The sequence below is a fragment of the Mya arenaria genome, chromosome 9 (assembly GCF_026914265.1).
Source record: "Mya arenaria isolate MELC-2E11 chromosome 9, ASM2691426v1".
Classification (NCBI taxonomy): Eukaryota; Metazoa; Mollusca; class Bivalvia; order Myida; family Myidae; genus Mya; species Mya arenaria.
This window is the reverse complement of record NC_069130.1, coordinates 46,937,508-46,950,269: the sequence shown is the minus strand read 5'-3', so window position 1 is coordinate 46,950,269 and position 12,762 is coordinate 46,937,508. Positions and strand designations below refer to the sequence as shown.

At 36.7% G+C, this 12,762-nt stretch overlaps 1 protein-coding gene across 1 annotated transcript; it reads right to left on the bottom strand.

The window, feature by feature from the left end:
- Nucleotides 1-4,247: 4,247 nt before the first annotated feature.
- On the bottom strand, nt 4,248-12,249 carry LOC128203287 (zinc finger MYND domain-containing protein 12-like). Its single transcript, XM_052904637.1, has 8 exons — nt 12,070-12,249; nt 11,332-11,473; nt 10,599-10,770; nt 9,418-9,587; nt 8,849-8,971; nt 8,169-8,292; nt 6,844-6,989; nt 4,248-5,068 (listed from the first exon to the last, which is right to left on the bottom strand). Exons 1-8 carry the CDS (start codon nt 12,174-12,176, stop codon nt 4,946-4,948), a joined length of 1,107 nt encoding a protein of 368 aa, XP_052760597.1. The 5' UTR covers nt 12,177-12,249; the 3' UTR covers nt 4,248-4,945.
- Between the last annotated feature and the right edge of the window lie 513 nt (nt 12,250-12,762).

The window sequence follows — 12,762 nt, the reverse complement described above, 5'->3', positions numbered from 1 at the left end:
ACTTCTTTTTGGAATTTTGTCTTGAATAATTACCAGAATGTCAAACAAATGTCCGCAAATTAACCGACGAATACTGTTAGTAATTTTGAAACAAAAATTTAAAGCCGAAATAGTCTTATAAATGTAGAATTTAGGAAAAATATAAGAGCCAAATAAACACAACTAACCTCTACAGCCTGGTTTTCCCGCCCGTCTCAGATCTTTTATGATCATCTTTTATGATCTCAGATGTGCTTAATTGACACTAATTGGCACTAGTTGATATTAAACGGATTGATCATTAATCCGTAGGAATTGATCGTCCAATCACAAGATAAGGGTCGTGCAATTAAAGCTATTAATGACCAATCGTATTTTTGATGAATATGCATGAAGAAATTATTGCTATCTGAACAATAAATACAAAAACAAATTTGTTTATCTTTTCACTTTTCAATCAAATTTCCATCATTTTGCATCTTGTAATTTATTTTCATACGATATGTAAACATGTTTAGTTTATTGATAAATAAAAACGTACACGCATGTAAATAAAGGAAAATCAGATCGTCTTTTTGTCGTCTTATCTTTTCCGCAATTATATCCTTCATTACAAAACTCCGCAGAAATTGTAGGTATTGCATTAAATCAAACAATGTAATGAAATCAAATTACAATCGACTATCAAATAATCAAAGCGCCATTTAACATGAAACCTGCTGATAAATAACAAACTCGAAAGCACGTGGCAGTAACCAAGCAACCACCTCGGCCGAAGTGACTATCAAATTCGCGAGGTGATTATGTTGTATTCATTATGAGTTTTATGACGTAAAATGAGTTGTTTAGCTTTGATTATACATTATAAGTTATTAAGACTGAAAAAGAATGTATGAAAAAGTGAAATTGCCATATGACGAATTATAAATTAAGTGGACAATTATGTCAAATAACAGAAGGTGGGTGACATATAATAGGTAATTTACTTATTATGGAAACAATTTGATACGAGTATCCGGATAGTATTCGAATACTTGATACGAATATATTGATAATAACCTAAAATGGCGTCCGCAAATAGAAATTGTTTGCAAAAAAATCAACTGTAAAATCTCACTTTTGAAACGTCTATTGTTCTACCTCAATGATGAGATGAAACGATTGTTTTACAATGCATATATCCTTCCAATTTTAGATTATTGTTGTCATATTTGGGGCAAAGGAAACTCAAGTTACTTACATAAAGTTAAATCCTTGCAAAATAGGGCTGCAAAAATCATTCTTAAAATTCCTAAACGATCATCTTCAAACGGATTGTTACAAGAACTTCAGTGGCTAACGTTTACAGACAGGTGTAAATATCACTGTGCAACCCTTGTCTATAATACCCTTAATGGAAAGGCTCCGAGCTATATGTCTGAATTGCTAATCTTTGCAAATAATGAACACTATTCTCTAAGATCAACTTCAAAACAAGATTTAGTTTTGATACAAACACCGCGAACTAACTATTTCATGGATTCCTTTTCGTACTACAGTATGAAGGTTTGGAATACTATTCCGGATGAAATACGAAATGCGAAAAAGTTAAACACATTTAAGCATAATTATAAAGTGCACATCTTGAAATGTGCATATCATTAGTTTCAAAAAGGTATATCATCTTTTCATTATCTTAAAGATTGAAATAACTGTTGTTTTATAAATTGTTGTGTTTTATTGAGTGTCTGTCGGCGTGTACATGAAGTTTATTGAAATAATTGTTATGTTAATTAAACATGATTTGTATAGAATAATTATATTCAAAACATCAAAAGTTCTTGTATAGGAATGTATAAGTGCGATGCAGATGTTTTATGATTTACCAAATGCATTTTGTTTTTGTTTGTTTGTTTTTCTTCATAGAAGGCCACATTGTAAATATGATGTTGTTATGGTTGAACCTGTAATTATGTCAAAACGTGTTTATACCTTCTCTAAATAAAGATATTATTATTATTATTATTATTATTATTATTATTATTATTATTATTACTGGTCAGGCCCGACCTCAATGTCAATTTTGATGGCCATAGGTCCAGACATTGTTGAGTTATCACTCGGACAATTTTTCCGAATTTAAGGTCACTATGACCTTTGACCCGACACGGATTTCTGTTTTAATTAATGATATATTTAAACATAGCTGACGCAAAGGCGGCAGTTACGTATATATGTTGACAGGACCTGCGACGCCCTCACCATCCCCCCAAAATAAATCAAAACCAAAAATGATTTGAAACTGATCATTAATTACGAAAACTATAGCTGTTTGCATCAACGCCGGAGACGAGAGTTGTTTGCATCAACGATGGAGTGGAGAGGAGAGTTGTTTGCATCAACGATGGAGAGGAGAGGAGAGTTGTTTGCATCAACGCCGGAGACGAGAGTTGTTTGCATCAACGATGGAGAGGAGAGGATAGTTGTTTGCATCAACGCTGGAGACGAGAGTTGTTTGCATCAATGCTGGAGAGAAGAGGAGAGTTGTTTGCATCAACGCCGGAGACGAAAGTTGTTTGCATCAACGCTGGAGAGGAGAGGAGAGTTGTTTGCATCAACGCTGGAGAGGAGAGGAGAGTTGTTTGCATCAACGCTGGAGAGGAGAGGAGAGTTGTTTGCATGAATGCTGGAGACTAGAGTTGTTTGCATCAACGCTGGAGAGGAGACGAGATTTGTTAGCATCAACGCTGGAGACGAGAGTTGTTAGCATCAACGCTGGAGACGACAGTTGTTAGCATCAACGCTGGAGACGAGAGCTGTTAGCATCAACGCTGGGGCGGAGAGCTGTTTGCCTCAACGCCGGGGAGGAGAGCTGTTTGCCTCAACGCCGAGGAGGAGAGCTGTTAGCATCAACGCTGGAGACGAGAGCTGTTAGCATCAACGCTGGAGACGAGAGTTGTAAGCATCAACGCTGGAGACGAGAGTTGTTAGCATCAACGCTGGAGACGAGAGTTGTTTGAATCAACGCTGGAGACGAGAGTTGTTTGCATCAATGCTGGAGACGAGATTAGTTAGCATCAACGCTGGGACGAGAGTTGTTTGAATAAACGCTGGAGAAGAGAGTTGTTTGAATAAACGCTGGAGAAGAGAGTGGTTTGCATCAACGCTGGAGAAGAGAGTTGTTAGCATCAACGCTGGAGACGAGAGTTGTTTGCATCAACGATGGAGAGGAGAGGTGAGTTGTTTGCATCAACGCTGGAGACGAGAGTTGTTTGCATCAATGCTGGAGAGAAGAGGAGAGTTGTTTGCATCAACGCCGGAGACGAGAGTTGTTTGCATCAACGCTGGAGAGGAGAGTTGTTTGCATCAACGCTGGAGAGGAGAGGAGAGTTGTTTGCATCAACACTGGAGAGGAGAGGAGAGTTGTTTGCATTAACGCTGGAGACTAGAGTTGTTTGCATCAACTCTGGAGAGGAGACGAGATTTGTTAGCATCAACGCTGGAGACGAGAGTTGTTAGCATCAACGCTGGAGACGACAGTTGTTAGCATCAACGCTGGGGCGGAGAGCTGTTTGCCTCAACGCCGGGGAGGAGAGCTGTTTGCCTCAACGCCGAGGAGGAGAGCTGTTAGCATCAACGCTGGAGACGAGAGCTGTTAGCATCAACGCTGGAGACTAGAGTTGTTTGAATCAACGCTGGAGACGAGAGTTGTTTGCACCACTGCTGGAGACGAGATGAGTTAGCATCAACGCTGGAGACGAGAGTTGTTTGAATAAACGCTGGAGAAGAGAGTTGTTTGAATAAACGCTGGAGAAGAGAGTGGTTTGCATCAACGCTGGAGAAGAGAGTTGTTAGCATCAACGCTGGAGACGAGAGTTGTTTGAATCAACGCTGGAGACGTGAGTTGTTTGCATCAATGCTGAAGACGAGATTTGTGAGCATCAACGCTGGAGACGAGAGTTGTTAGCATCAACGCTGGAGACGAGAGTTGTTTGAATAAACGCTGGAGAAGAGAGTTGTTTGCATCAACGCTGGAGAGGAGAGTTGTTCGCATCAACGCCGGAGAGGAGAGTTGTTTGCATTACTGCTGACGCGCGTCCCCTCCCCCAAACTCAAAACGCATATAGTTTAAATACGATTAATTGGGACTGCATAATACAGTATCAGTAAATGCATAAGAATATGAATTTTATGAAAAGTAGCAGATCATGGTTTCAAATAACTACACTGTCATATGAATACATCCCCCAGATTACTCCATTTTTAGGCACTCATAAAGGTACAAATCATCATTTTATTGATTTAATGACATAAAAATCATCAAAATAAACAAAGTCATATTAAACATGAAAATACGCTGACACAAATATCAGTTACATTAATACAGTAAACATAAAATATCACAGGGTTTGTTACAAAGATATTTTTACTATAAATGATATTTTTTCAAAATATTTGGTGTACAGTTCAAAGACCGATCTATTTCGTTAATAAGTAAAATAGATAGGAAAAAATCAATAATTTATTTCTCAATGAATGGTTGTCTCACAACAACTTATGTCAGCCTTAATACTTATGGTGCATAGGTAATACATCCATGATTCTGGCATATCAATTTGGATCATACCTCTTAACATAGATATGCAAATATTCAAAGAAACTGTTATATTATTTTTTTGATCATCCTCACATTTATCAGTATTCTTAGAGACTAAAAAAGCAATTCATGTACTTCAAAAAAATACTTTTGATAAACAAAAAAATGTCAGACATACTAAATTACTAGTAAATTTAGCTTCATGGATTGCCATGTTGGAAGTACATATGTTGCGTTTTTAAAGTCCCTCAGTGTATAACCGAAGCATGTGAGAATACGAACGATTTATATTAATCATTCCTAAAATGCATTTTGAAATTTTGAGTTTTTCATGTTTTGTTTTGTTTTTTTATATCAATTTTCCAAAGATATTCAGCAGCATTACATAAGCTAAGAGACAGTCAGCATGGATATTCGGTCACAGTTTTTCATGAACTCAATAATGGAGCGTGACATGGAGTCATCTGGGTGGCTCTCACTTGCCACTACTGCCTTGCGACCAAACTCTTTGGCCTGAAAAATAAGAGAAAACAAAATGTTAAACACAAATCGGCGACTAAGTTTAGTTTAAACTTTATTTATTTTACCATGAAAATGAATAACGTTAAATTAAAAAATTGTCCCGCTTAGTGACCACAAACAAACTTGTTTGTGGGTTAAGCGCTAACCAGACAACCCGGGGGGGGGGCCTTGGTGAGAAGCGAGTAAGTTAACCACTACGCTAACCAGGCCACCCAGGGGGCCTTGGTGAGAAGCGAGTAAGTTAACCACTGCGCTAACCAGACAACCCGGGGGGCCTTGGTGAGAAGCGAGTAAGTTAACCACTGTGTTAACCAGACAACCCGGGGGGGGGCCATGGTGAGAAGCGAGTAAGTTAACCACTGCGCTAACCACACAACCCGGGGGGCCTTGGTGAGAAGCGAGTAAGTTAACCACTGCGCTAACCAGACAACCCGGGGGGCCTTGGTAAGAAGCGAGTAAGTTAACCACTACGCTAACCAGACAACCCGGGGGGGCCTTGGTGAGAAGCGAGTAAGTTAACCACTACGCTAACCAGACAACCCGGGGGGGGGGGTCTTGGTGAGAAGCGAGTAAGTTCACCACTGCGCTAACCAGACAACCCAGGGGGGTCTTGGTGAGAAGCGAGTAAGTTAACCACTGCGCTAACCAGGCCACCCCTTGGGGCCTTGGTGAGAAGCGAGTTAGTTAACCACTACGCTAACCAGACAACCCGGGGGGCCTTGGTGAGAAGCGAGTAAGTTAACCACTGCGCTAACCAGACAACCCAGGGGGCCTTGGTGAGAAGCAAGTAAGTTAACCACTGCGCTAACCAGACAACCCGGGGGGCCTTGGTGAAAAGCAAGTAAGTTAACCACTGCGCTAACCAGACAACCCAGGGGGCCTTGGTGAGAAGCAAGTAAGTTAACCACTGTGCTAACCAGACAACTCGGGGGGCCTTGGAGAGAAGCGAGTAAGTTAACCACTGTGCTAATCAGACAATCCAGGGCACTTTGGTGAAAAGTGAGTGTGTCAATCACTGCGCTAACCAGACAATCCAGGGGGGCTTGGTGAGAAGCGAGTAAGTTAACCACTGTGCTAATCAGACAACCCAGGGCACTTTGGTGAGAAGCTAGTGTGTCAATCACTGCGCTAATCAGACAGTTTGACCATCAGGACAAATATAAAAAACCATTATTGAGGTACACATGTAAGAAACAGAGGGTCAATGTCTAGACTTAAAGATGCCCTTTCTTTTTGTAATACACAGAAAACAAATAAATGTTTAATTTCATGTTTAGGTTGACATTACTAAAGCAAATGAAATCCATTTTAAGATAGTAAATGACTTTTATCACTATTTCAGATATTGCTAAACCAAAAAAGATTTTTTTTTTTAATTAAATTGTTTTTGTTTTTTTTAAAAAGTACAAACTGAAAGAGTGTGTAATTTATCTATATACTGACCATAGAAAAACAAATGTCACCAGAATACAAGACAGGTAACAAAATACTGGTGCCCCAATCAAAAGCCAATAAATTATATTATTAAATAAATTATACTTTCGCAAGTCCAAGGGCCCCAGCCCATGCCACAAAAAGGTTTGGAAAAACAAGGAATGACTTTGTATGTTGATTATCTTTCAGCGAAAAAAAAAGAGTATGACAAGAGCAAGACACACAGCAAACACTTGCTCTATCTTCAGGCTTTAATTATTTGCCATATAGCCCTTCCAATTGATTTCTGTATCACAATTATGCATGGACCTCAGTTTATGAACCCTTTCTACCTTGCTAATATCTGTGAGTACAAAGTACAGCATTGCAAGGCCGTGGCAAACCCTGGCCATATCTTCAGGTTGACGGTTAGGTTGGTGTTCCCGCATATCGTAGATAGAGTTGAGCACCTGAACAGCTTCCGCTTCTTGGGCCTCGTCTGAAATATGGAATTTTTAACAATCAGGGCTAACAAATACTTCTGATTCAGGAATAAGGCGACGACCTTTCTGGGGGGTTTTTATATAGGTTTTTGGTTAAAAAAAATAAATAATAATGTGTACTTTATTTTGTTTGTTTGAAAAGCTTTTTAATAAAGATAATTCAATGATAACAATAACGTTCTAATAAGCCTAATAAAAAATCTGCAATCTACCCAACATTTTTTGGACAAGATGTAACCCTAACTACATAATTGTGTTTCTTTGCCTAAGGTTATTTTCATGTAAAAACATTTGAAATTGGAATATATATTTGACAAGTAATTAGTTTCAAAACCATGGTCTTGAAATTTAAATGTAATTAAAATGTGAAATAATAAGATCATAAAGCCTTGTATAATGTTAGACCATAATAAAAAAGAGAAAAATTCCCCCAAAAGGTCTTAAACCATCAAGAACATGGAATTACGTATAAGATCAGGATCAACATGGGACAATTTCAAATAAGGCATTTGTTCATGAGCATGGGAAAATTCCATGATCAACATGGAAAAATTCCTAGTAAGGCCTTAGATCATGATGAACATGGGAATGTTCATAACAATGCCTTTGTTTATGAGCATGGGAAAATTCCATGATCAACAAAAAAATCCTGGTAAGGGTTCAGATCATGATGAATATGGGGAAATTAAAAAAAAAGCCTTTAATAGACCATTAAGAATATGGGGAAAATGTCAAAGATAATAATGATTTATATGGGACAACTCCAAAAAAAAACCTTTGTTCATGAGCATGAGAAATTCCATGATCAACATGGAAAAAAATCATAGTAATGGTTTAGGCCATGATGAACAAGGGAAAATTCACAAAAAGATCAGAAAAGGTTGAAAATGTAAAAGATCATGATTAACAAGGCCTTGGATTATAGGATTACAGGCAAATTCTAAATAAGGCAAGACCTCGAATCATAAGGAATATGACAATATTATATTGATAAAACCAGAAATCATATGAAATTTGCCAATGAAGTAATATTAGATGTCAAAAACATTTTTTTCTTCAAATTGTTGCTAAAAAAAATAAAAAATTAACAATTATTTTGTTTTAAAGACATAATTACAAGTACAATAAGATTCAAATGTAAACTTTGTAACAAAAAAAAATCTTTATGAACCTACCAAGGCTGTCCTCTTGTTCATCGAACATTTCCACAATAAGTGGCCCCACACCTTTTGGAGTGGGTGGGGTTCTCGTGCGCACCTTGACAATGTTGAATAGGTGGGAGTACCAGATATCTGTCACCTGAAAGCATCCAAATTTATATCAAAAATCAATGCTTCATTTTCACGTTGCTTAAAGTAGCCACTAATTTTGAACTTTTTCCTTGAAAGAAAAAAATCCTTCAGAAAAAAAACCTTAATCCTTTTTGTTTTAAAACAACCTGATAGTAAATTATGTACAGTATAATTATGTTACCGGTACTCATTATTTGCTCATTTTCATGAAGAAAAAAAAACTGCCATTCACACTTAAAGGGTTGCAACAGAGGTTGATGCCAAACAAACATAAAAAATAATCTGAAAAAACCCATATGATTTGTGTAAAGATAAAAAATATCAGTCTTTATAAAAAAAAATCCATTAATAGGTAAGTGGCCATAAATTACCCAATTAAAAAAGTGCCAGAATATTGCTCATATTTTTTTTTTATCAGTACACAAATCAAATGTTGTTTTTTTGTTTGATCATAAAAGTCAAATGAGTTAAACAGGATAATGCATTAAAATTTAAAAAGGATTTTTTGGAATCAACCTATATCATGTCCCTTTAAGAATTGTTAGAATCACAGTTACACTTACCTGTCTATAAAGTGTGTCAGCAATGTCCATTCTCCCTTGCCGGAAGAATACATTGCCCATGTGGAAATATCCGCCAGATGTACGGATATCATCCGTGCCAAACTCCTCGCTAGCGTGATATATCTGAAAAGATAATTATGCGTTGGTAAATACAACAAAAACACATACATTCTACCAGAGAAAAACATCACGCTTTAGTGCAATAACTGAAAAACTGCATATAAAAATAGATGCACATATTAAGTTATTGCATTAAGTTGACGAAATGTGCTTTTCATACTATGAGTTCATATACGGTAGTATTACAATCTCCATTACAGATTGCTAAATAAGCAAAGAGTCATTTCATTAGCAAAGTTATATAAACAGATTGAATTCTGATTTATGATTCTATTGACATAATTATATGACAAATAATTTCTTAAAATTTAGAGTTAAACCAATCATGGACATGACTTGTACATAGCTGTAATAAAAAGCTTTCCAGAGATTTTGAGAGCTGTCCAAGTAATTTCAAATATCAGTTTCTTTGAAAACAGTATAAGTCCACAATTCATATTGTTTCTTACATCATTAGCCAGCTGCCTTAGTGCTTCATCATATTCCCCCTTGGCAGCATAGAGCAGCCCTAAGTTTCTGTACAGTTTAGATTTGATGGCGTTGGAACATTCTGGGGTCTTCAGAACTGTCCACTGTGCCTGAGCTAGGTACTCCTCAGCCTGTTCAAGTCTTCCTAAGCCTGGAAAATAATGTAAGAAAACATTAGGGTGACGGCATTGAATTATTCTAGAGTCTGTAGAACAGTTGACTGTCTCCTCAGCCTTTAAAATTCTTACTAATCATCGAAATTAATGCAAGACAATTTAAGGCTGATGGCCTTGGAACATTCTGGGGACCTCAGATCCATTAACTGCCTCAGCTAGGAACACTAACCTGTTTAAAATTGATGGCAATGTGCCTGGGCTAGGTTGTATAAGTGTTTCAAACCATTATTGATCAAGATTGGTATAAATTGTTACACTATGTGTTTTCTTCTTCAGGAAATGAGGAGCAACAAATTTTGATTTTACAGACTGCATTTACCTCAGCATGTCTAAACTTCAGTCCTGTTACTAACTTGTTACATGCATTAACATTAAACTTCATAACTGTTAACACTGTTTACCATTATGCATGTATCTTAATACATATTGTCTTTTAAAACACACCGTAATTTATAACAATTAACCCTTTCCAACACATTTGAAAAAATATGCACAGCAATATGTTCGAGCCAACGAGGTTGGACTGTACAGTTGTAACTCGCTATATATGTCAAACTCTGTTATCTCGATGTACTGGTAATGTCAAACTTTTTTAATGTTTTAGGTTTAGTTATACATTTTTTGTATTTCGGTTATATCAACCGTTTGTTATCTTGAAGTATTTCCCAACAATTTTGATAAGGCGAATTTTGCCTGTAGTTAAACTAATTTCAAACAAAGATTATTTAAAACAACAACATTTCCAATGAAATACTTCTTTAACCCTTTTGCCGACAAAGTTGCAAAAATGCGACAGGCAGGGGCCACCTTCTAACACCTAGCAACATTCCTTTTTTAAATTTAACCCATTCGTTGTTGTACAGTCCAAAACATGTGATAGCCTTGGAGACTGCTGTTGTCAAATTATTACGACATAGAATAAAATAGTATGTACATATAACTATATATATTTGGCACCGAAAGGGTTAGACGCTATCTGAACTTACCTATGCTTGCCTCCCCTAGTATCAAATATGAGGGAACCAGCTCTATGCTTGCTAAGCCATGTACATCAATGGCAAACCTCAATGACTGCATTGCAGCTGGCACAGCCTGGTCATGTTTTCCCTCAAATAATAACTTCTGGCCTGTAGTTCTTGTTAAGTCTATCATGGTCCTCTGAAATGTCCAAGTAAAAAGATACCTTATTAAATTCTGAAACTCTTTCTGCTCAGCATTACCAGTTATAAAATATCTAAGAAGCTTCTATTTACTTTTAGCTCCTCTACATACAACTATATGGGTTACATTTAAAACTCAAATAATGCATGAAGTATGCCTTTGTTAATACACTATATTTGGAAAAGTCATCATCAATACTTTTAACAGTATCGTTTATCATTTAAAATTATATAATCAAATGGAATTAGAGTTTTAAAATCATATATACTTAAAAAATTCAACTGGTAATACTGAGTTTTGCATCTATCATTGCATTGTCGTTTGATTATTGTAATGTCTACAGTCTTTGATATAACAACATGAATTAAACATTTTCTTCGTAGAGAAGTGGCCACACCAGCTGCCGTTAGTTAATCCCGTGGTTATATAACCTAAACTAAAACAGCTATGAGGCTATGAATAGAGGTGGATCAATGAGGATATGGATTGAGGAACAAAAGGTTAAGATAGTTGAAGGAAAGGGTTAATTGAATAAATTTGATAAAATTCAGTCTGAACCTTTTTAGTTTCTAGCTGTCTTTCCCTGTTTTGTCTCTCCTCTTCTGAAGGGAGGAACGGGGCACTCTGTCGGAGCGGAATGAGGTTCTGACATATCTTCTCATGGATTCCAAGCCAGTCTGCTCTTTGGTGTTCAACACCACTGTAAAATGTAATTAATTGGATTGGATGAAAAGTTTACAACAGAAAGGAAAGTAATGCACTGGTAATTGTTTGCACAGCACGGTGGATGCATTGCAAGCATTTAAGGGACTTAAGACAGCCCATGATTTCCAACACCCAACCTTTGACTAATCTTGGTGCAAGTTCCTCTTGTGAGTTTTCATCTGGCTCATAAAGAGAAAAGTTTTGCTTAGAAAATCCTAACTGAAATAGTTAACAGTCTCCTAATATAGTAACCCAACTTCAAAAAGCCCAAAATAATAACTAATCAATATTTTATTAAAGAGAAAATATTTATGTACACTTCCAATATTTATTCAGGTTGGCCACACATTCTGAGGAAATGGCTTAATTCTTAGCTCTTATTATAGCTATATTGGAAAACTAATTATATTTAACAAATAGATCTTCCCGAATAGATTACTGCCTGTGCAGAGCCCTGGTCAGTCACTCAATGACACAAAAGGCCTTACGCTTGAAGTTTCTTTGAAACAATGTATAAGCTGCTATCGATATCTACATATGGCATGTAAATAAAACAGGATTTATTAAAATTCGCGAAAATATATTACTTACCAGTAATATGTCACTCTACATTTTGTGCATTGAATAAAAGCTGGTTTTTGACACAGTTCACAAAGAAGTTTAATCCCTTTAGGATTTGCTAATGGATTGAGAGTCATTTTTTCACTAGAACGCAGTTATTTCACGTATAATTTCTTCATGAACCTCTCATGATCGCCATTTATGTTTACACGGTTGCTAGTGAAGTTGCGCATGTGCAGTTAAAGTGGTTGGGAATAAAAGACTGGCCGGACCGACCAATTCCGGACGGCTCGTGCTAAACTGCTGACCAATTAGCTGACCATATAGGGATAGAAGAGATTTGCTGACGAATTGCTGACCATATAAACAAAGAAGGATTTTTATTTTTTAAGTTTTTCTGTTTGTTATGTTTGTTTTCAGTGCTTTAAATGTTTTAATGTTATATGAAAGAATTAATTGAATTGACGAATATTCTTTTTTGTTATTCCAAGAGCGTTTCGTTGCAGATAGATGTCTTTTTATCAGTAAAAGATAGAAAGAAAACTGTCTACATCCAGGCCACACCACGTGGAGGCGCTCTTACCATGGCCTATTTTTTTTGTGAATGAGCTAGTGAGTAGTGATTGATTGATTGATTGATTGTGTGAGTGAAAGAGTTATTGATAGTGAGTGATTGTTTGAATGAGTGTGCTAGTGAATAAGTGCAAGCGCAATTGCCTGAAT